At 34.1% G+C, this 24,890-nt stretch overlaps 1 protein-coding gene across 3 annotated transcripts; it reads left to right on the top strand.

Moving 5' to 3' along the window:
* The first annotated feature begins 14,630 nt into the window (after positions 1–14,630).
* LOC113330053 (beta-hexosaminidase 3-like) lies at positions 14,631–20,981 on the top strand. Of its 3 annotated transcripts, none has more exons than XM_026576918.1 (15): positions 14,631–14,736; positions 16,944–17,275; positions 17,504–17,578; positions 18,211–18,246; positions 18,412–18,523; positions 18,685–18,755; positions 18,869–18,999; positions 19,091–19,156; positions 19,257–19,357; positions 19,454–19,513; positions 19,640–19,673; positions 19,826–19,924; positions 20,025–20,084; positions 20,234–20,493; positions 20,614–20,981. In XM_026576918.1, exons 2-15 carry the CDS (start codon positions 16,955–16,957, stop codon positions 20,778–20,780), a joined length of 1,593 nt encoding a protein of 530 aa, XP_026432703.1. In that variant the 5' UTR covers positions 14,631–14,736; positions 16,944–16,954; the 3' UTR covers positions 20,781–20,981. The 3 variants fall into 3 exon arrangements, with proteins under 3 accessions (XP_026432703.1, XP_026432701.1, XP_026432702.1); XM_026576916.1 differs by lacking the exon at positions 14,631–14,736 and adding an exon at positions 16,230–16,410; XM_026576917.1 differs by lacking the exon at positions 14,631–14,736 and adding an exon at positions 16,471–16,609.
* Positions 20,982–24,890: the final 3,909 nt, after the last annotated feature.

Below are 24,890 nucleotides of genomic sequence, written 5' to 3'. Positions count from 1 at the left end.
TTAATAGGCGTTCCATTTCACTACCTTATCTGGTCTATAACTGTTTTGAATGGACGAGATTTACTTTGATTCAACCACATGAAACCTTATCGTTAAGATGGCGTTTCAGTGAATGGTTGTCATTCATCTTATCTCATCCACTGATTGGAGGCCTCATAACGTGATGGGCATAAGATTAATGGTTTTGACATCATTGTACTTGATAGTAAAAGAAAAGAGAGTAAATTAAAGTCATCGTAATAACATCGCCAACTTTTCTTTTCTCGGATTTGTTATCTGTAGGCACTGCTAGGCACCTGTCCTTTTTAAAACATATAAACTTGTTATTTCCGAAGTCGAGAACTTATAATCATTGAAGTTATTGGACGAAAATGGCAGGAAATGTACCATTGGGATAGTACTGTCATATCGAGATTCTTCATTAGCACAAGGTCTTTAGCACTCCAGTCTACACTAATGAAGGTTGCAGGACCTTTTTTTAACGAAAATTGTTGGCATTTGGTAACTGATTCTATTATTAAGATAGGTAATGAACCAAAGTGAGATTTTGTTTCATGAACGATTTCTATCGAGATAAACCTTGGGTAACTAGCATTTTTGAGATTTTAACATCCATAATATAAAGCCTCACTGCGCCAAAGCTGTACTACAGTCTACGGCGGTGCAGCCAAAGAAAACCGAATAACGTTATTTCAGAGCCCCAAACCTTTCCTTGTCTCTAGTCGGTGTCCATACGTCTGGTGTCAACTGGTACACTATTTGCCAAAGATTATGGACCACACTCCACACATAACAAAAAGGTCGCAATTATTGCTTCTCCACCGCATTAATATTTGATATGTAATTTGGGTGTTTTAGATTTTTAACAAAATACAAGTTGCAACTTACGGTGACCCTTAACTCCAATTATAAGGTTTCATTATGGATCTATCATGATGTGGTGGTGTATCACAAGTACCCTACAAACAAAACAATAATAAAGCCGAGCATTCTTATTAGTGGATTTGTCCCACCATATATATACACTCCCATCCGGGCTAGTGGTCCTGCTTAGCTAGACATACGCTTGCAGCCATTCATCTCATCTGCTTCCATATAAAGGCTAAACATCCATAAAGTACTCGTAATTTTGAAAAGAGACAAGTTTTTTTTCTTTTTTAAACATCCGCTACTTGGTTACCTAATCTAGTAAGAAAATGAATACCCAAAAAATTGTGTCAGAGTTGAGCTATTATATTGGTTTCCCAAAAAATTGTGTCAGAGTTGAGCTATTATATTGGTTTCATCAAGACAAGCTTTAGCACGCCAGGAGATATCCAGAGAGTCCCCATGTAAGTAGTTGAAAATGGTTTCACGGTCACCTTCGATGCTGAAAATTTGAATATGCTTTTCTTTTACCCAAATTGCCGCCTGCAAAACTCATGTAGCTTTTGTTTCTTGTGGATCCGCACTTGTGGGTTTCTCTGCTCTTTCTCCTTCACACTTTCCTGCATCATTTTTTAAAATTGAATCATAACTGGATGGTGAGAAATCAGAGATCCAAGCTGCATCTACATTTATATTTAGGGTGTCTTTGTTAGGCTCCTTCCATGTCTGCATTTGCTTCTTCTTTCCCATCCCCTTAGGTTCAAGATTTTTCCTTTTCCTTGTTGACCAAAAATCTAAGTGTCTTTGAATTTCTAATGCTAGGTTTCTAGTTGTTTTATATATATTTTAAAATACCCTATCACATCTTTCCTTCCAGATAAACTACATTTTAGTTAAGAACGGTTCAATGGATATGTCAGTCCTAGGGTTAGTCAACCAGTTGTCACAGAGATCTAAAATGTTACTTGAACTATTTAAGGATAAGTGCACTGGGTTGGGTGTTGATTCCCAAATTTCCTTGGCAAAAGGGCAGAGGTGTTCAGTTGTATCTACTTCTACTTGACACATAATATAATTAGGCACTACATCTTTGACTTTTCCAAAAATCTTAGCATTAGTTGGTAGTGCATTTTGCAGACATTTCCAAAGAAACAACTTAATTCTTTCAGAGATATTCAATTTCCATAAGGCTTTCCAGAATGATTCTTGTAAAGATAGACTAACTATGTCTTGTCCTGGTTTATTTAGTTTATCGTTCATGGATTTGACAGTGAATTCACCTGATTTTGTTAGCATCCATCTGAATTGATCCTTTCTAAGGGTTTGGTTACTATCTTTAAACAAATAAATTCTACTTATTCTTTGAGCAATGTCATCTGGGAAAGAAGAAAAAAGTAATGGAATATTCCACTATAGGTTTCTATGTCAATCAAGTCTGAGACACAAATTAAGTTATTGTTGCTATTTGTTTTGAGGTTTTCTATAGCATCCCATAAACCTTGGATCCATTTATCATTCCAAATGTTTATGTCTTGACCATTACCTACATCCCAAGTACTATATTGTTTCACAAGTTCTAGTCATTGTCTAATACAATTCCAGGTCCAAGAGCCATTTTTTGAAGGTTTAGTTCTAAAAGGGGATTTATTCCTTAAATACTTTGATCCCATTGTTTTTCCCAAAGGACTTTGGGTTCCTTAACTAATCTTCAAGCTACTTTTGTTAACATTACAAGATTAAACTTGCGGGCATCCTTAAAACCTAGACCTCCTTTAAGAAGAGTTTTGCAAAGATTTTGCCAAGCTTTTGGATAGAATCCTTTGTAACCAGCATCCTTACCCCACCAGAAATTTCTTTGAATTGTATTTATTTTATTAATGATCTATTTTGGCATCAGAAAACAACTCATTTGGTAAGAAGGGATACTAGACAAAACTGTTATAACAAATCTACTTGGTTGTAAAAGGACTAAGCCTTTCCAACCTTTACATTTAGATTCCATTCTTTCACGAATGGGTGCAAAGGTTTTTATCTTTGATTTGTTAAACAGGTGCTCCAAAGCATGGGTCCTTAAGATTTATGTGCTTTATTTTCAGCAGTTTAGACATCATTCTCTGATGTTTAGGTTCAATCTTCTTACTAAAGAAAACTCCTCACTTTTTCAAAATTGATTATCTGACCTGCGGCTTTACTAAAGGTTGTTATTGTATCCAAAAGGTTTCTGCATTCTATCAAATCAGCCTTTACAAAAAGCATACAGTCATCAGCAAAGAAAATATGTGAAATAGGTTCACTTTTAGGTGTTATTTTGACCCCATGAAGAAGTTTCTTTTTCTCCTGAGACAAAAGCAGTCTAGAAAAGATTTCCATACAGATGATGAATAAATATAGAGAAAGAGGGTCTCCTTGTCGTAGACCTTCAGAGGGTTTGAAAGAAGCACCAGGGGTTCTATTTAATAAAACTGATATAGAGGTTGTCGAAAAACATTGCTCTATAAGTTGGAAAACCTCATTATTAAAACCAAAATTTTTTAGAGCGGCTAACAAAAAACTCCAGTTAGCTTTATCAAAAGCTTTAGACATATCTATTTGTATCCCTAAATCTCCTGTTTTTGGTTTATTTCTTTTTAAAAGAGTGGATAATTTCTTGAGCTACTATTATATTATCAGAGATATGTCTGGAGGAAAGAAAGGCAGATTGGAATGGAGAAATAATTTTTCTAAGAAAGGTTTTATTCTTTTAGCTAGAATTTTTGCTATAACCTTGTAGATAGTATTGCAGAGATCAATGGTCGAAATTGACTAGGATTTTTGGGATGTTTTATCTTTGGTATCAGAAAAAGATGAGTTTTATTTAAATCTGAGTTCATTATTTTTGTTTTAAAATTTTTTTGTATTGTTTTTGTTACCTGTGTTCCTACTAAGTTCCAGTTGTGGAGGAAAATACTAACTGGAAAACCATCTGGTCCAGTTGATTTATTACGTTTCATGTTTTTTAGAACTAAAAAGATTTCCTCAGTAGAACGGATTTTTAGAATACAAGAGTTATCTAAAGAACAAGTGACAAATGGAATTTTTTCAAAGATAGGATTGGAAAAAAGACAAGTAATGTATTTTTTTTTGACCGTTTTTTTTTCCTCTCTGGATAAAGACTAACCGTTAGTAATGTGTTATGTGACAATTATTTCAATCAATTCTACTTTTCCCAACCACGTTTCCGTGATGGAGTGGCTAAGTTATTCAACGATTTTGAAAGCAGTGTAACAATTCTGAATCAGATTTGAGAAATATAAAAGCAGTGCAATGATTTTGAACTAAACTCGTTAAATCTGAAAAGTATTATAGAAAGTTGATTCCCCGTCAATCAAGAACCCCAAGACACTCGGAGTAATGAACCTACTTTGGAGAAATGAATTAATGAACCTGAAAACAGTGGAACGATCCTAGAAAATGAGATGAAATCTATGTGGTAAAAAACAAAGGATAAATAAGTAAACTTTATGATAGTAAAGTAATCTTGACTAACTAACATGGGTATATTGAATTAGGAATTGCACGGATAATTAAAATTCCTAAAATTTCCATGGTATTCAACTTAGATTTATTTGGATTCCTTGATCTCATAAGACATTCAACTCTATGGATATTAAACTCATGTTTGAGCACTGTTTGGTCGAACTCGCAAGCGTTGTTATTTCAAGCTTATTTGTCAAGTTTAGTTGTCAAAACTATAAGTTTTAATTTCTAGTTTACTTATAGCTATGTCTCGGATTAGGATAAAATGTGTAGTTGAGCTTTAGACTACACGGCGTTGTTCATCGATTGAAGACGAAGATCTACTGAGGGGATCTTGGACGAACTTCATCAACAAAAGGTATGTGCAGAATTGAACTCATCTATCACTCAGAAGTCTATTTTATTTTATCTTCTATTGAGACTAAGTCGTATAACTATAAATACTTTACATTATACACATTTGATATTTCGAACGGAGTTTAACTCGCTTATATCTATTTCAAAATATGTATTGGAAAGATTTTTACATTAACTACGTTCATCATTATTCATGACGAAAGTCAAAATATGATCATGTGAAAATCTCCTTGTAGCGTCTTACATGATTTGTGTGAGACAGTCATTTGACATAGACTCGGAATGTTTCGTATTGATTATTCGATCACTTGAAAATTGCTTATAAGCTAATAGTTTGTGTGAGACAGCTATTGTCTTCTTCTAAGAACGTATCAATGATTCAAATAGGAGTTTAGAATAGTTAATCATTGTTTGGATATAGAACAGTATGCATACCCGTATGCAAACTGTTGTAAGAATGATTCAGGTCCGGGAACTAAGTATGCATACCCATATGCGAACGATTTTAACTGTAAAAGTCCGGGAACTAAGTTTGCGTACCTGTTTGCAAAATGTTTCACCTGAATTAGGTCTGGAACGATAGTATGCATACCCATTTGTGAACTGTCACAAAAGACAAAGTCCGTAACTTAAGTTTGCGTACCCGTTTGTAAACTTATGTAGTTAAGTTCTAAAATCAGTTAAGTATGATTTCATACTCATGAACAAATACAACTATATAATAAGGAATGCAATCTTGTAAAATCATGGCTAAAGTGATCATGATCTGATTCTTTTGAATCAATTCGATTTTGCTTCAGTTGTGTCTTTATACTTTTATGAGAATATAAACAATTGAACAACTCTGTGAATAACACAATTAGATTCATTTGGTTATCATTTGATCTAGAAGTGTTAAGATGAACATGGTTAAGAAAAAAATGTTCATATGGATAACTTCGGTTAACTGTTATTGAGCCAGCTCAATATACACGTTCAGGTACGGGTACCTATATCTAAATCAAGGTATATTTCATTTGTGTATAACAAGATAAGACCATCTAACAGTGGAGAGATATTAGCTTGAATCTTAAATAAAGGTTTTCATCTAACATCGAATATTTATTTCTTTGTTCCAAAGTTATCAAACCCTGATTTGAAGACTATATAAGAGAGAAATCTAGAAACTGGGAAACCTAATCCCCACATCTCATGTGTGATACTAGTTGCGACAAGAGTTGATTCTCCTTTAACCTAGATTTTTCCTAAAACCATTATAGGTTAACGACTTGAAGACTTCATTGGGATTCTGAAACCAAACCAAACTATTTTCTCTGTAGTTGCATGTCCTGATCTTACTTGTTCTATCGTACTGAGTATTATCTTCTCTAATATTTGCTCGAGACTTATCTCCGATAGGTAAGATATAAAAGGTAATCACAAAGCTCTTCGTCTCATTCTTTGTGATTCCGCAATAACTTTTTCTACTACCATATAGTTAAGTCATTGTGAGGTGATTGATATCTCTAGGATGTTCTTCAGGAATATAAGACAGGATTATCAATTGGTTCCGGTTCACCTTGATTTATCAAAATGTGGAACAAAAACTTCGTAGGTATTTCTGTGGGAGACAGATTTATCTATCAGAATAAAATTTTCTGCAGGAGACATATTTTTTTATCAAGTCTTCGAATTTGGGTCGTAGCAACTCTTAGTTGTGGGTGACATCATCTAAGGGAATCAAGTGCATAGAGTCCTGCTTGGATTCAGAGGCGTAAGGAACGCGACTGTACCTTAATCAGTGTGATATTGGTTAGGGTTCAACTACATTCCAGTCCGAAGTTAACTTGTATTAGGCTAGAGTCTGTAGAGGCTTAATACAGTGTGGTGTTCAAATCTGGACTAGGTACTGGGGTTTTTCTGCATTTGCAGTTTCTACGTTAACAAAACTTCTGGTGTCTGTGTTATTTCTTTTCCGTATTATATTTTTATATAATTGAAATATCACAGGTTATGCATAGTTCAATCAATTAGTAAATACAACCTTTGGTTGTTGATTGAAATTTATTGACACTTGAACATTGTACAGTTCAAGTTGTTTCTCATAATAATCAGGCTCACGGATTCTATCTTTTTGATTTGTTGATTACATTGAGAAACATAGATATAACTCTTGAATATATTTTCGTGATTGAGTCTGACTGTCTAGTTGATTCTCTTGGAATTATATCGGAGTTAGTCCATACAGATTGGCTAAACGAAATACTAGGTGTGGTTATTAGACCCCCTTTTTTCAATTGGTATCAGAGCACGCAAACACGTTTAAGACATCATAAGTATGTGTTTGTAGCAATCTGATTTCTGCGAACAGAAAATTATCTCGCAATTACACACGTAGAAATTTCTTCCAAAGTTTTTGACTATGCCAAATGTCTTTGCCTCAAAGGATAAATCCTTAGTTGATTCCCCCGAATTCCGAGATAAAAAACTTTTGCTATCAAATTCTGATAATATTCCATCTAAATTGACAATTGGCACTATGTCAGAATCTGAAACGGAACTCAGTAAAACTTTAAAAAAAATCTGCTGAGATTATTGATGTTCAAGTATCTAAAATTAGATCTGTTGAAGAAAAATATGCTCAGCTCACTGATGAACTTGAGAAGTCTCTCAATAGAGAACATGAATTATATAGCATTGTTGAGTCTTTTTCTAACAATATCGAAAACCTTGTTCAAGAAACTATTCTACAACGCGAAAAGATTAGTATACTTGAGGATATTTTCAAAGAAGATTCAATTAGAGAAAAACGTTTAATCAAGACTCATTCATCAGAATTGAACAACTGTCGTGTTGAAAAAGAGAAACTTGTTTCATCTCCTTTTCTATCCCAGGAACAGCGCAACTCCTTGAAAAGGGAAAACTCTTTGTTAATGAGTAAATCTTATTCAGTGCCTAACTCTAATACTCATGTGGTATTACCTTGCATGGAGAAATTTTCTTCTAAGGATTTTTCTGCTAAGAAACAGTTATGCGACTTGCAAAATTCCAAAAAGGCTACGAATTTGTTCATTATGTGGGAAAAGGAATCACAATTTTATACATTGTTTTGCTAGAAACAAACAAGTTTCTGATCTTCAAAATCTACTTCTTTTTACTGTCGACAGAGTAAATTGTCTGACAACATCTACAATGGATTCTATTCCCGCAGAAAACCTGAACTCTCGTAAAAGAGGTTTCGATAGTCACTAATCTAGAAATCTCTATAGGAATCGTGTTCCTATTAATGGTGCTTATCTTTACGCCAAAAATGTACACATCCCCGGTGCTTATGAGAATAAGTCTGGTAAATCTAAGACTAGGATATGAAGATCTTTCAACTCTGATTCTCTGAAACCAGTCTCTATAGGTCTTAGACTTAATCCTCAGAAAAATCCCTCTGATGGATATTATAAAAGATTTATGTCTATTTTCGCCGGAATAAGAAATTATCGAAGGAAGGTAAGGAATACAAGGCTCAAATATTCAGATGGTATTTACAACTCGTCTCTCAATATTCATGGTGGTATTACATCTCACTTTGTTACCTAGATCTTGGTAATTTCATCCTTAAGTACTTGAGAGTTGCAAGGATGATATTTGCGAGATGCTCAAGGCTACTGTAGGTTATACCATCTGTCTTATATTTGAAATAGTTGATTTCGTCTTTTGTGAATGTTGAGTCATATCTTGACTCTTGGTAACTATTGTATCTTTTTCATATGCTCTGATTTAAAGAAAATATTTTAATTATTGAGCTGTGAAAATATGAGATATCTGAAAACAGAGTGTATTTCCTTTCGGTTGGATTTGTTTTGACCCATTAACCTTCAATAACTGGTCCACAAACATCGGTGTCTTTTTCTTGGGAGTTTATAGGGTTTCCATAACAAGGGTGTCATTCTCTTGTTCGTAAACATATATATATATATATTATATTGTTTTTCCATCCCTAATAAAAAAAATATATGGAAAACTCGTAAAGACCTCAGGAAGTAGTGAATCTTGAGATGGAAGAAGACTTTAAAGGATGCAATTCGGTTCAAGAACTTGTTTCGAAAAAGATGATTTCAAGGAAAGAGTACAACTCTTGGATTGGTGAATCTGTCAAGGATTTAATTATTTTTCAGAATGACTCAAAGGTCGAATTTCCAAACCTGCAACTACAAATAAATCAACTCATTGATGGTCATACCAAAATCCTTGAAAATCAAAATGTCTTGATATGGAATCAAAAGAAACTCATCATGGATTGCATCAAAATTAGAAAGCTTTCCCATATTGTTGATCGAAAAATAAATGTTCTAACCCATGAACATGAAATCTCCATGGTCAAAAGACCCTTTAACGTTGCTTGCCCGACAACAATTAGTTGAAACATTTAGGTTCGATTTTTGTTGTTGTGTTGCCGAATGTTTTAGTTAAAACAATTAGGTTTATCAGCAGCGGATGTACAAAACCCAAAAACCCGTCTCCTTCCCTTACTCAACAATGTTTCCTGCCAACAACATTTACCAAACAAATAAAGACTCAAACCCTGAGCGGAGTTCATTTCCTTCATCGCTGACATGTTTTGGCAAATTAATTTCTTTCATAATGTATAATTTTTTTTGTGCTAATGTTATAAATATCCTCCATTTTTGTTGACCTTGCACAAAACCTCTGAGGGGTAAAATTTTTTTTGGAGTCAACTTGAGAAAGTGGCTTCCACTTTTTGGAAGCAACTTGTGCTAGTTAGGTCTACTTCTGGAAGCAACTTGTGCTAGTTGCTTCCAATTTTCAAAAAGTAGAGGTATTTTTAAAAATGAATAAAGGTATGTCCTAAGGGGCGGATTTTGAGGGGTATTTAAATAATGTTCCCTTTTTCTTTTCATCCGTTCATGTAATTTAACTAGGGTGTGACCCGTGCCGTAAGGGCCCGGGCTTTTGTTTGTTGTGGTAACAGTGATCTCCATATTTTCCTCTTGTGCATGGATAACACGTACATTTTTTCTGGTTGTTGGTATATGATGCTTGTTTAGATTGGTATCAAAATTTTAAACTGTTGGTAGTTTATCTTAGTCATTTGATAAAATTGTCATAAATTTACAAGTTATAACTATTTATGTAAAATTGCATATCGTTTTTAACTGTAGGAGTCATTACTCCAAAACTTCAAAAGTTCATAACGATATCTGTAACAGTAATATTCTGGAGAAAAATCTAAGGACAACAAAGAAATATAAAAAGATAGTTAATGAAGGCTAAAAAGAAAACACTGTCACTATCACAGTCACCGCAAAGCTCCGCAGGTAATCCATTTCATTTTTAAAGTCTTTTCAAAGCTTATGGTAGCTTCCATGTCAACCATCCAGCCAGTTAATGAATCATTTACTCATCTAAAGTCCTTACCGATTAATTTCTTAGTATGATCACACAAATTGAATACAACAATATTTCTCAAAAGTAGGGACACCGTTCATTTTATACCACCGAAAAAAGTTGGATGAAATTTTTTAACAGCTTGCATAGGAACCGACCTAACTCATGGTGTTTTTTTTTTGATTGGTGTTTGTAGTAAATGAGTCGTTGTTTTCAAAAATAGTAAACGGAAGTTGTGGCAAGGGGTTTTAACTGGAGACAAATGAACATGCTTAACTTTGGCATTCCCACTCAAATAAATCGTGGAAGTCATTTCTGGTATAATGAAAACAATGTTCACCTTGGATGGACATTAAATTTGGAGAGTGTACATGTCCCACCCTCCCAAGTGGGGTTCAAGTCTCCCTGTGAAAGATTAGATAATATTTCCGGACACTTCATGTTATACAGATTCTGTTGTCTTAGTTTGTTAAGTTGGGATTCAAAACCTCCTTTGCAAAAATAGTAGTTCAATTGTCAAGGTGATCTAAAATGTGCCAAATGTCATTCTTATGATTCAGTTCACATTGCACTTTAAAGTAAAAATCAATAAGTTCCTAAAGAAGTAAAAAAAAGAGCCTACAAAAAACTTGAACTTGGAAATGTGGATCGGGTAGTAAGACTACCCTGTGCACCACACCTCATCCTTATTTTTCACCACTTTCTTTATGCAATGGTTATAAGTTGAGTAATTGGGTACACCGAGTTATAGATTATAAGGTTGTTTAGTCCCTGAAAATCGTTTTATTTAGCTACTGAAAACATAAGTACGCTGTATCAGAATAAAATTCGAAACTCTTAAATTCGTAAAATACCAAAATAAAATAATTAAAAAAAATGTTTACTTGGAGGAGACCCTCCCTCTACTAGAAATGAACCTCGTTTCTGTACATAAATTGACTTGGAGGAGACTCACCACTAATAAAGCTACTTGCATCACCTATTCGTCTAAAACCACCACCATTACCAACCCTACTACAACCACCATAGAAGCGACTCGAAGAGGCAGATTATAAAACTCATTACTCCGATAATCATTGCCGCCACTAAAACCACTAAAACAATCACCTTGGATATAATCTGCATAATTCCAGACTATGAAAACAGTATAGTATGTCATTTACCTTGAGCCTAATCTTTGTTCCTCCTTTCTTAATATCATGTTTTACTCATAACTGCAAAAAAAAAAATAGACCAAATGAAGTTAGCCAAAAACAAATTAAAAAGTAAAGGGGTTATGCAAATCCTAACGTTTTGTCCTCTTCCTGATTAACCAAAACAAACTGTTGTTCTTGTCGTTTAATTTACAACAACAACACGAGGAAACCTTCAGAGTAAAAGAAGCTAGCCAATAACAAATAAAATAATGGCAGGTACACCTTGTTAATAATGGTGGACGTCGAAGACGTAATATACAATGTAATTAATCGTACATGAAATTTTTTAAGTTTGATATAATAATCAAGCTCATGGCCATTGAGCTTCTCCCAACACTCACCAATTGTTCTGATTCTTGTTTTCAACTTAACGTCTATATGGCTGGTCATGAATAACGTCTTGATATGGTTCCCAAAATAACCTTAAATGTCATCAAAAAGAGTACATTGAGCACATAAATCAGCTCCACATTCCTGCAAGACCAAAAGTACTAAAACTGAAACCATTAGAGGCCAAAATTCACACACAAAAAAAAAACGCTTCCTACAGCTCCAAGCCTCCCAAATGCATATGCATTGGTTTATTATGAAAAATCACAAATATTTCTAATATACAAAGAGACTATGATAGTCATTAACCTTAGATAATACTTCTGGACCCAAAGAAAATAAGCATACTCTAAATGCACACTGCATATATCAAATAAACTTCATTTCTACTGCCTTCTCCGTCACAGTGAGAGATTTCCCAATAGGTGTAGATTACATCAAATATCAAGTCTACGTAGAAGAATTAAAATATAGGAATAAAAATAGTTATTATTCCTTGAAATGGAAAGCTACGGGGACGTTTCTCTAACCAAATCAGTAATGTTTACATGATCGATTTTGATGGGGTGCCTTCTAGAAGGTATGTATCGGCTGGAAAAATGTCTCCAAGCTTAGTACAAATTATATCTTTTGGTTACAAAATTGCAACATGTGGCTAAACATATAACTGCATAAAATTGTTTTAGTGACATTCCATAACCAAATATAATTATACACAAATCACTACTGGAGATACTTTTCTTCCGAAGAACCTCCTTCTAATGTGATAATTACTTAAAAACTTGAACTTGGAGATGAATAACTACGGACATAGCATTGCAACTGTAACTCTAAACTATTGATCTTTAGTCGCAGCACCTTGGATATAATAATACAGTGTATCTATCCAATCAATTCATGTTGTTGTTGTATTAAATTAACAATCCTCTTAGGATACCTAAAACCATATTTTTTGAATCTGAATTTAAGAATGTAGCTTCCACTGTCTGCTACCATTTTCATTACAACCGTCTATGATACCACGTGTGGCAATGGCTTTAAATATTTCCTTCCGGTACTTAAAAATGTTACCTATTTCCAATGCAATCATTTATATTTTGCTCCCTTCTTTGGTGCTATCTCAACCGCCTCACTAAACAATGAAATCTATTTTATGCAAAGAGTTTGCATAGAAAATAACAGAAACTCAGTTTCATAATAAAATTTAAAACACCTATGTACTAAACCAACCAAAAAAGTTTCATTAGAAAGGAAAAAGTTAAGAAGACAAATATATGATTCAAAATTCAAACCTGTCTATGAAATCATTGATTTTTCCCGTTTCTACTATACCGGGTATTTTTCCCTGTCAACCAAAAAGAACATCAAAGTTTATTCACTAAATCTCATCCCATAAAAAATAAGTAAAATAATAATAATCGAAGATGAGTGCGAATTTCGCAACCTAAATATAAATCAATGAGATGATGGTCATACGACCCCATCAATATATTTTCAAAACAGTATACATTTCTTTGAGTCATTTCAACGAACACGTTACAACAAAACTCAAGTAAAACCAACTGGTGCATTAAGTTTAAACGATCTTTACTTGATAGGAAAATACATACTATGGGGAAACTTGGAACAACGTATTTGTTGGAGTTGGAGGATTACTTCAGACCAAAGGACACAATTAGATGTTAACAACTCATGAAATGGTGAAACCAAAGGTATCAAAAAAAAAAAAAAAAAAAAACAACGGTAATGAGTTAGAAGAACCCGACACATACCTTCAAGAGAAAGAAAAACGACAACAACACCACCAATAACCCTTTTTCGCGGAGATATTACGATTGCCAGTGAAATGTTGGGCTACACAGGCAGAGTTTATGTCCTTGAACATTTGATCGAGCGTTTCAGAAACCTTAGGATTGATGTAATGAGGCGTAACAGGGTGGTTAATGCGCCTTTCAATGGTGTTTTTGATTAGTAACGGACAATAGATGAATTAATGGTTGCAAAAAAATAAGATTTGGAACCGGCAGAATTTATGCTTGAATGACTGACATACGTCGGATTAGGGAATAGAAAGTGGGTGCATTCTCGGCCGAGATTTGTCTCTTGCACTTCTCCACATTTCAGAATGAATGGGAGCCGTCAATCACTATGGAAGACTCATGCACAACCATCGGATTTGACAAAAAAAAAACATTTGTTTTTGTTAGATAGATGACTCTTCTTTAGTAGAAATATCACAAACAGGGACGGAGAGAAGTGGGGTCACTTGCACCCACCAAAATTTGAAATTCAATGAAAACATGCTTGGTTATTTTGAACATTTATGTGTTGTGGGTACAAATTACAAATGTAATAGTAATATAATTTAAATTTGTAGAACAATGGGTTTAAAATGTTAACATACCACTTATATTTAGCTATTTTGGTGCACAATGCCTTTGTTGCTTGCTATGGCCTCAACATGCACAATTTTTTTGCGGATTGATGTGTTTGGAATGAGATTTATGATACAATCACCAAAGTGGTAATAAGCAAATATACCATATACATTTCATATTGATCAGAAAAAAGAAGTTGGGAGTGTCGGAACAAAATATTTTGGACCCCATGACACATACGTTCTGGATCCATCCCTGTGTTCCACTATCTTAAGCAGCAAATGAAGTTCTATAGTAGCGTTATTAGAATATATAGACCAAAGGTAGTCATGGTTAAAGATCAAGTCAAAATCAAGATTAAGCCATGGTGAATACTGAATATTAAGTAATTAAGAGTCGAGCAATCCAAATTTCCAAAAATAAAATATTTTGTATACTTAAGATAGTTTGCTAAATAAATCAAGAATCTTGTTAATTTATTATTAATAGAGAGTATCTCGTCAAGTATCAGTATTAAATAAATACTCCATTGTTATAGCAGTATCTTAATTATTTTCCATTTACTCTATTACTCTCCATAAAAAGAGTCTCCATGTAATTGGAATCATCTCTGCATCCAGAATATAATTCACTCGATCAGGTTTTGTGCGTGGGAGTCAAAGGCGTAGATCAAATTGGTGGAACCACATCAATCTCCCTTCTACATTATTTCGGTATGTAGATTAATTTGTTTACGATTTATTAATTTATCATTGATCAATCTTAATATTTACTGTTTCGAATTTGTGATTGCACCTGGTCATTCTTTTACATGAACAAAATCAGGAATTACAGGGGTAACCTTACTCAAAACTCACTAGTTTAATTACAAAACCCCCATTCATATCCATCATCATCTCCTCTTCTTTTTCCTACGTTTTCTGTCCATATGTCTAGCGGCTTTTCTTTGTTTTCATGCTCCCTTTCATCGAGAAGATCAGGGTTCGATTCCTGGATCCTGTAATTGCTAGTAGTATTTAGTGACCGGAGAATTTGTTTTCGGTCCATACGTCCACTGGCTTATATTTGTTTTGTTTTTTTTTTCTAACATATTTGGACCACATTATGATAATCATGTGCCCGCAAACAAAGCTTAGCTACACAACCACTAGTTGCACATATTCATCTCATCATCTTCCATTCTTATTTCCACTTTCTAAGTCACTAATTCACTTTCTGTAATAAACAAATTATTTTTTGGCATCATATTTTTTTGTCAAGATTTCACGGCCGAGATAACTTTTCCATGTGAGCGAGAATTGCACGTGAAATACTTCTGTCATTCTACATTAGAAAAAAAATCTCAAATTACGAACAACCCGCGTAGTTTGTGTAATGATGATATGGTCGGTTGGATCAGTTACCAATGTAGATAAACATTGAAATTCTGTGTTTTTTTTTTATTTATAAGGCCAAAATATATGGAAAATAAAAAACAATCGCTCAAGGTGACCGAGATACATCAAAAGACTAAAATTATTAAGGAAAGTCCACAAAAGCATCCCAATAACAGATTAATGTTGAACGAAGGAAACCATCAAAAAGCTTTGAATGAAGCTACCAGTTAAACATAGTACATTTCGGTGCCACTATATGTTGCTTACTATTCCTAGATTTATTAGCAAAGCATCTATTGTTTCTTTCCATGTATTCTGCTTTCAGGATTTTGCTTTACCAGTTCTCCAATTTCAAATTATTACTTTGACAGAATTGAAATTCCTGTATTAAAAAATCCCATAAATAAGTTTAAGAAGTTGAATGTTAGGAATGATCCACATCAACCCGGTGAGAACTAAAAAAATTGGTAAACAACATGAGACAATAGTTAAGATGTTTAAAGTTAAATTCCCATTTTTCACGAAAGAAAAAAAAAAAGAAAAATAAACAGCCTGCTATTTGGATATTAAAAACGAAAAAAATCATAAATTAATTTGTGCAGTAATTTCAAAATGGCTTTTAAATCCAAAAATATTAATGTTTTGTGAAGCAAATTGTGTTTGCTTTTGGCTTATGAATTGAGATTTGGTGTTTTTTTTGGTCAGTTCTCGTCAATTTCATGCGTATGGGTGTTCTCGTCATTTCATGCGTTAGAATTACAATTTACATAACACTTAAGATTTGGCGGGAAGTAGTTGAACTCCCCTTTATCGAATTAAATAATTGAAGAGAGAGGAGTTACAGAACCAAGAAATGGCATCTCCCAATAAAGACTAAGTAGAAAATCAAAACCCAAATTTTGGAATTATTTCTTGTTTTCTTTCCCATCTTTTCATCTTCACAATGGATTCTATTTCTGGATCCATTCTCTAAACTAAACTCCCCTTTTCTGTATCCCTGTTTATAGAAAGGTTAGTACATTTTCGGACATTTTTTACTTTAGCCTTTTCTCAACTAACATCTCTCAACATCTTCTTCTCTAATCATTATCATTACTGTGGGGGTCTATTTAATTTGATGTGATGTAATGTGGTTTCATGAATTCTTGTACTACTTGTAAAAAATAGAAACATGGGATTTACTAAGTAGCTAAATCTCTGTTTTCTTTGGGTATGAAATCTCTTCTTTCCAGTGTTTCTTTCAGAGTTTGATAATCCAGATGAAATCTCCATTGTAATCAAATTGGGATCTTTTTTTTTTGTATGGGTATTTTGATTAATCAACAGGAACACTCTGTATTTACCCAAATTGTTCAATTTTAGTGGTGAAATTTGTGTCACAGAAGTTTGGGTTTTTTGATTCATTTCTTGTATAAATATAGATTCATTGAGATTGAACTGGGTTAATCATCTTTGAAATTGAAGATTATATGCTAATGGGGCTGTAAATTGGTTACTTTACAGCTAAGATTTGAGTGCTGAATCTGTGAAATTGGGTTTTGTAGGTTTATTTCTAATGGGAGAGAAAGGGAGGAATTTGATTGGAGGGTTATTCTTGGTGGTGGTGTTGCTAGCTGGATGTGTTTATGCTGATGTTGGTGGCAATATATGGCCAATGCCTAAATCAGTGAAATATGGAGGAGCAACACTTCAGTTGAGTAAAGATTTCGGACTCGTAACATCAGGGACCAATTTCACTGATCATTTGGGAATATTGAAAGATGGGTTTTCGAGATTACTGGATTTAGTTGAAGCTTCTCATGTGGTTGATGCTAGTAAGAACAATGCTGGCCTTCTTAAGGGATTGCACATTGCTATTTCCTCACCGGATGATACGGTATGTGATAAACCATGTACTTTTTTTACTACTTCTAGAGTTGACTTTGATAATGCAGATGCTAGTTTATTGGTACCGTGTTGGTTAGAAATTAGATTGTTGTGTGAAATAGAAGTGCTTGAATTGATGAATGGACTGCTTTAGGGAGAATTTCGACATACAATTTTGGTTTTGCATTGTTTTCTTATGGAATACTTAACACTTTCACAAATTGTAATGTGCTTGCAGTTACAATACGGGATTGACGAGTCATATGATTTGTATATACCTTCAAATGGGAATTCAGTTTATGCACATATCCAGGTGTGTTTGAGTTAACTTCACCATTATTATCTGATTACTTGTTGTTTTGTTTCGCCTGTTGTTGTTTTGGTTAGTGTGGGTAGTTTCAGACTTTAATGTTTGTTAGACCTTTTATAGTCACACTTTCCTTTTCTGTCCATGTATTCTTGATTTCAAAGACCTGCTAACTCGGGTTTATATTAGTTACACCTAAAAGATGGTTTACCTATAAGAAAGTATAATGGAGCACATGGTATACCTGCTACACTGCAATAGGATAGACTCACCATTTAACGTTTCCATTGAAACATGTCTTCTGAGGAAATAATCCCACAATTTTGTAAATTTCATAGTCATACATGATAAATACCATGACATATTATGATATGATAAAATCACCACCCAAATTCCGAACCAAAAATTTCAAGAAATGGTGAAGTATTGAAAGTGGTATTAACTATGTCATTTATAAAGGATAGTAGTTGCATAGGCCAGGTAAACAGTACATCAAAGTCGTAATTTGGTGCTACTTTTTACAATCTCTTTTCACGCCGTATTTTAAGGGTTTGGCGTGGGTAACAATGTGTTCCGGGTGGTGACGGTTTGTCTTCCATAGCTAGCTGATTAACATCATTCATCCTGTATTTGTGTAGGCACAAACAGTATACGGGGCTCTCCATGGATTGCAGGTTACTTTCTGATCTTCTTCGTGAAATTAATTTTTCTTGAGAAACTTCATTGAAGATCTAAAATATTAAAATTTGAAGTACGCTGCCTTTACAGCCACGAGGTTGAAATGTTGCTTATAAACAAGTTGATTCTTACAATATTTTATTTGGCATTACATTTCGCAGACTTTTAGCCAATTGTGTCAGTTCAATTTTAAAACCAGAACAATTGAAGTTCATCATGCCCCATGGAGCATTTCTGATGGGCCAAGGTTCTCTTTCCGAGGGCTTCTAATTGGTGAGATGCTTTCTAATTTATGGACAACTGGTTACACATTTTCCTCTGTCTTATTCTACAATGCTTATGTTCTTAGGATCTTCATGTAACTAGTGCATGTAGATACATGATCTCAACATTATTATTCGATGTTTATGTTCTTATGACTTGAACTGCTGCAGATACATCCCGACATTTTTTGCCTCTACCTACAATAAAGAAAGTTATTGATGCTATGGCATACACAAAATTGGTACTGCTTGCAATAAATCGACGCTATTATTTATCTATGTTTATCTTTGTTTCTGGATTTGATATTATTGCTAATTTAGCATTCAGTTATAAAGTCATTTCTTGGTTACACAGAATGTTCTACACTGGCATATCGTAGATACACAATCATTCCCATTAGAGATACCATCTTATCCAAAACTGTGGAATGGTGCTTACACTGGTGCAGAGCGGTATACAATGGCTGATGCCGCAGAAATCGTGGAGTAAGTCGTTTATTTGTTTTCCTAGTATATTTTGTCGTACTTGCATCCTTAACTGTTCACTCTCTAAGATGGGTGATGTTGAACTATTTAGTTACGCTCGAAGACGAGGGATTAATGTACTGGCTGAGATTGATGTACCAGGTCATGCTCAATCATGGTAATCTAAGCTGTCTATTTCATTTTCGTAAAAATCTGAGTATATTGAACCGCCAAACCATATATTCAAATTATTCAAGATGAATGTTTTCTATATTTAGGGGAGTCGGCTATCCTCAGCTTTGGCCATCTAAAATTTGTCAGGAGCCACTTGATGTGAGCAATGAGTTTACCTTCAAAGTAATAGATGGAATTCTTTCAGGTAAGCATGTTATTCAGTTCCGGAATTTCATCCATCTGATGCTATTTTGGATAAAGTGAACTGATTACATTCAGTTCCTCCTTTGCCTTCTTTCAGATTTCAGCAAGGTTTTCAAATTCAAATTTGTTCACTTGGGAGGTGATGAAGTTGACGGAAGTACGTTTGCTTGTTTCTGTTCATTTCACATTAGCCATACTTTCCCTCCGTCCCACAAAAAGTGGGTATTTCGCTTTCTGTAGAAAAATCTCCAGAACTCATTTTGAAATTTCTTTCATGTTTTAGGTTGCTGGTCGATTACCCCTCATGTAAAGAATTGGTAATAATCCTGAAAACTTGCCCTTCACTGTTGGTATCTATTATTCTTGATATTATTACTGCTTCACTGGACGCTTTGACAGAGGATAAATTGTTACTCTCTGTGCAGAGAGGCACTTTAAGAGAGCTAATTGAATGTTCGTATCATGGCAGGTTAAATAAGCATAAGCTTAATGAATCTGAAGCGTATCAGTACTTTGTCTTAAGAGCACAGAAGATAGCATTATCCCATGGATATGAAATTGTTAATTGGTAAAGTATCCAATACATAAAATAAGGTTCCCAGCCTTTGCAATTATCTTCAATGCTCGTGTTATTTTTTGAAGTTCACCTTAGAATTTATTGTTTGCAGGGAAGAGACGTTCAACAACTTCGGCAGCAAATTGCACCCTAAAACAGTGGTGCACAACTGGTAAGCCCCTCAACAAGTCATCGTAAAATGTCAGAGTAGACACCATATATTATAGGAACCAAACCTTGAGGATTTGATTGATAGTGTTACATAAAAAGCATGAATACTATCTTAGCTTCCATCATCTCTAACACATAATTTTTTGACAGGCTAGACAGGGTAGGAGGTGGTGTTGTTCAGAAAGTGGTGGCTGCAGGGCTGAGGTGCATCGTTAGTAACCAGGACAACTGGTATCTGGATCACCTGGATACGACATGGGAGAATTTTTATATGAATGAACCTTTAACAAATATCACAAACCCTAAGCACCAAAAATTAGTGCTTGGGGGTGAAGTGTGCATGTGGGGTGAGACTATTGATACTTCAGATATCGAGCAGACCATATGGCCACGAGCTGCAGCAGCTGCAGGTACTTTTATTTCTTTAACATCTCAAGGTTAAACATATGCGTGCGAAGTTCAAGTATTTTTGGCGTTTAAGTAATAACATTGACTGACATTCTGTTTTTTTTTCTTTCTTGGTGACAAAGAGCGGATGTGGACACCGTTTGATAAGCTAGCAAGTGATCCTGGGAAAGTTATAGGAAGACTTTCGAGATTTAGATGTTTGCTGAATCAAAGAGGCGTAGCTGCTGCACCGTTGGCTGGGCTTGGTCGAGAATCCCCTATAGGGCCAGGCTCTTGTTATAAACAGTAGCTGTATAACTATACATTAAAACAGAAATAGAATCAGTTTTTTCAAAAAGTTAATATCAGTTCCATTGTTTCAACTTTTCATCTCAAAATAAAAATCGCTGAAATACCAGGTATTGCCTGAATGTCATAAATACCACAGGAAACCTTGCTCAATTTCTTACAAGTGTGCTTTCTTATGTGTACTGAAAAATAAAATTAGCCACGATGAGTAAAAAGGCTGGTTGTTCCACACAGAACAAATGTCAGCAAGGAAGCAAGCGATGTAACCCCTATCTTTTCTGCTGTGTCCAGCTCAGACTATTAAACACCCTTTGGAGTTCACCTCTGAACTGAAACCAAATCTGGGGTGTGCGGTTTATTAGAATATATAGCAGATACAAACAAGTAGCTGAGGTGCAGAAAAGAACCGAGACAACTGTATGATGAAGTGAAGAGTAAATCAAGTAACCTTGTAGTCAGGCACGTGAAGTGAAGATTAAGTCAAGTGACCGTGCTATACATGGCACGTGAAGTGAAGACCATATAATATTCAAACTGAAGTCAAAGTCAAGATGCAATGATCAAGACTCAAGTTATCAGAAGATCGACGGAGATCAAACAACACATAAGATCGACGAAGATCAGTTAAGTTTCCAAGAATAAAAAGATCTTGTGTAATTTAGGTAGTTTTCTAGACAAGTCAAATATCTAGCTAATTTCCTAGTATTCATATTCTAGTTAACTAGGATATATATTCTAGAGAATAATATACTATCCTATATTAATTATTCATACTCTTTAAATAGAGTGTCTCAATGTAATTGTAAAACTATCTCAGAATGTTCTGATGATCAATATTATTATTCAGCCTACGGGGTTGCTTGTGGATGTAGGTCGAGTTGACAGAATTACGTTAAACATTGTCTCCATTACTGTTTCGGTATGTAGATCAATTTATTTCTTATTGATTATTTATTTTATCATTGATTTGATTTCATTCTTTGTCTAATATCAATGATATCCATCTTGAATTTGATCTAAATATCAAAATTTAAGATGTGTCAGAGGAGCGATGCTCTCGATTCAGTCGCTTCCGCAACGTATTTTAATGTTCAATAATAATTTCATTTTAAACTGAACATCAAAAAAATTTGATCAATTATATGTAACAAAGTACTTTTCTGAATTTGTTATAGTTTTTTTTTATCGTCCAGACAAAATTGCTTGTTTCTGATTTATTTGAGTATGATCATCAACTTAATGAAAACTTCATTAACGTTATAATATGTGTTCTTGGAAGATTATTAATGTCTTCAACATCAAAGATCACTGTTATCATTTATTATTTCACATGATAATAGAAATTGATTTATTTGCAAAAATAGTAAAATATGCTTCAGTATATCCAATATATTCTAGCTTGGATTATTATGAGAAAATATACTCTTCAAATTCTTTTTCAAAGATAATGATGTATTTACATCACTTTCGTTCTAACGTCAACATTGAATTAGTTGACCGATAATTCATTCATACCTAACAAGAGTCTTTGTACATGTTGGGTGTATGTATTTATGTCTCGTATCAGAGTTCGTCTATGTCATTTCAGTTTTGATTTCCATCCAAAAGGTCTAAAACTGAACTCACTGTTGCTTCAACAAAAAATTTTAATTTTCGTATTTCTTATTTTGGTAATTGATTTACTTTCCAAAGAATCTTTATATCCAAAAATATTCATTTATAACATATCCAATAATATATCTTTCCCGAAGTATTTTGGGTGGATATTATGTGAAAATATGTTTCTTTCACTAAAAGTATTTCCGCATTGATGGTATATTTTTATGATTATTGCAGCTAAAAATAATTCCATATTTATGGTATATTTTTAGGATTACTGCACACCAAAACGAATTTTGTATGGAATAAAAATATCTCCTTACATTTAAGGACAAAAATCTCCCGTTCTTAGGTTATCTTGAAAATATTTTCTGTATTTTCGAAAATCAATACAAAATAATTCCATCTTTATTTTGGATTATTTTGTATATCTTTACCACGTAAAATATCTCTTTATATTTAAGGACGCTAAAAGTGGTGAAATTCTTTAATTGTCATTCTTGGTGAGATTATTATATCATTAAATGATATTCAGTAAAATATTTCTATTTTCGAAAAATATTTCTTATTTTCGATCATATTTTCTACTAATAATAATAATTGCGATTTCCCACAAATTCCCGCAATATTATTTTCCTTTAGGATAATATTTTTCATTTGAAAAGTCTCCTAGACGTCTACCAATATTTTTCCATGTTGATGAAACATGAAGTTTTGCGTATGGTTAGTATTAAACTAACCATATCCATTGGCCAAGTAAGTAGATTCTCAAAAAATTAAGTGTATGGACCATGGACCGTCACCAAACTTAGCCAAGTCAAGAAAATTTTCAACAGAAGTTAAAACGTATATTCTGCAGTGTTCTGAGTTTGTTTCAACTTTCAAGCGTCGCAACCGAAGATCAAGTATCGTGCTCGAAGGTTAAATACAAGTTGCACACTACATTTTTCTACGTGTCCAACTTGAGGGGGGTATTAGAATATATATCAGATACAAACAAGTAGCTGAGGTGCAGAAAAGGACCGAGACAACTGTATGGTGAAGTGAAGACTAAATCAAGTAACCGTGTAGTCAGGCACGTGAAGTGAAGATTAAGTCAAGTGACCGTGCTATACATGGCACGTGAAGTGAAGACCATATATTATTCAAACTGAAGTCAAAGTCAAGATGAAGTGATCAAGACTCAAGTTATCAGAAGATCGACGGAGATCGAACAACACAGAAGATCGACGAATATCAGTTAAGTTTCCTAGAATAAAAAGATCTTGTGTAATTTAGGTAGTTTTCTAGACAAGTCAAATATCGAGCTAATTTCCTAGTATTCATATTCTACTTAACTAGGATATATATATTCTAGAGAATAATATAACATTCTATATTAATTATTCATACTCTATAAATAGAGTGTCTCAATGTAATTGTAAAATTATCTCAGAATGTTCTGATTATCAATATTACTATTCACCCTACGGGGTTGCTTGTGGATGTAGGTCGAGTTGACCGAACCACGTTAAACATTGTCTCAATTACTGTTTCGGTATGTAGATCAATTTATTTCTTATTGATTATTTATTTTATGATTGATTTGATTTCATTCTTTGTCTAATATCAATGATATCCATCTTGAATTTGATCTACATATCAAAATTTAAGACGGTTCCTGTGGGTGCCGCCGACACCAATCAAAGGCCTACAACTCCAACTTCCTATACCCCCTTCTAATTCAATCTGTAGTTGTAACTTCCTATGGCTCCTGAAAATGGTGTGATCCAAGGCCTTTGCCAGATTCAGAGACTAACACCTTGATTGTTTTTCCCCGACTCATCCGGATCTGACTGATACCACCTGACTCGTGTAGATCCGATTGAATATGTTTGTTTTTGAGTCAGATCTGACTCATCTGACTCAAAGATGTGAGCTAGTGCTTAGTCCCATGAATCAGGTGCATTTTAATACTCAAATGGGCCAGAGTCAGGGGTTAAGTCTGAGTTAGATCACAAGTCAGATCTGACGCAAAATAAAAAACAAACAGTTTGACATCTAACTCGAGCCGAATCGGGTCCGAGTCAGATTCAGATGCAGAGTCATCAGAAAACAAACACACTCTAAGGCTAAAAATCATGAAGGCACTCACTTTAAGATTACCGGAACACATACGGGTGCCTCCATACATTACAGAACAAAAGCTTTGGTAAATTGATACAACTCTATTTTGGCTCTTACACCGAAAATTCTACAATACTACATTCGGCTCTGAAATCACCACCACCATGGCTTACACCTAAATCTTATACTGCTACTAATTTGGCTTAAAAATCACCACCACTACTACTATGAAATAAATGGTTGTAATGGTAGTCTTCCATAGACTCCATACTAAACCTATGTTTGTTCCCATGGTACGTTCTCTTTTTCTCTTACAGATTTCAAATAACTGAGAAAATGAACTACTTCAGCTTAATACAAAAGCAATCTTTAATTATTATCATCATTATCTTATGCATCATATATA

The sequence above is a fragment of the Papaver somniferum genome, unplaced genomic scaffold, assembly GCF_003573695.1.
Source record: "Papaver somniferum cultivar HN1 unplaced genomic scaffold, ASM357369v1 unplaced-scaffold_117, whole genome shotgun sequence".
NCBI lineage: Eukaryota > Viridiplantae > Streptophyta > Magnoliopsida > Ranunculales > Papaveraceae > Papaver > Papaver somniferum.
The sequence above is the reverse complement of the archived record's forward strand: the minus strand, read 5'-3'. Positions and strand labels throughout refer to the sequence as shown.

Bases quoted from the DNA above. Each gene is read 5' to 3' on its own strand.
- LOC113330053 (XM_026576918.1), top strand. From the start codon at position 16,955: ATGGGAGAGAAAGGGAGGAATTTGATTGGAGGGTTATTCTTGGTGGTG. The intron at 18,524-18,684 runs GTGAGATGCTTT...GAACTGCTGCAG, and splicing joins TTTCCGAGGGCTTCTAATTG to ATACATCCCGACATTTTTTG. The intron at 19,000-19,090 runs GTAAGTCGTTTA...TGAACTATTTAG, and splicing joins GATGCCGCAGAAATCGTGGA to TTACGCTCGAAGACGAGGGA.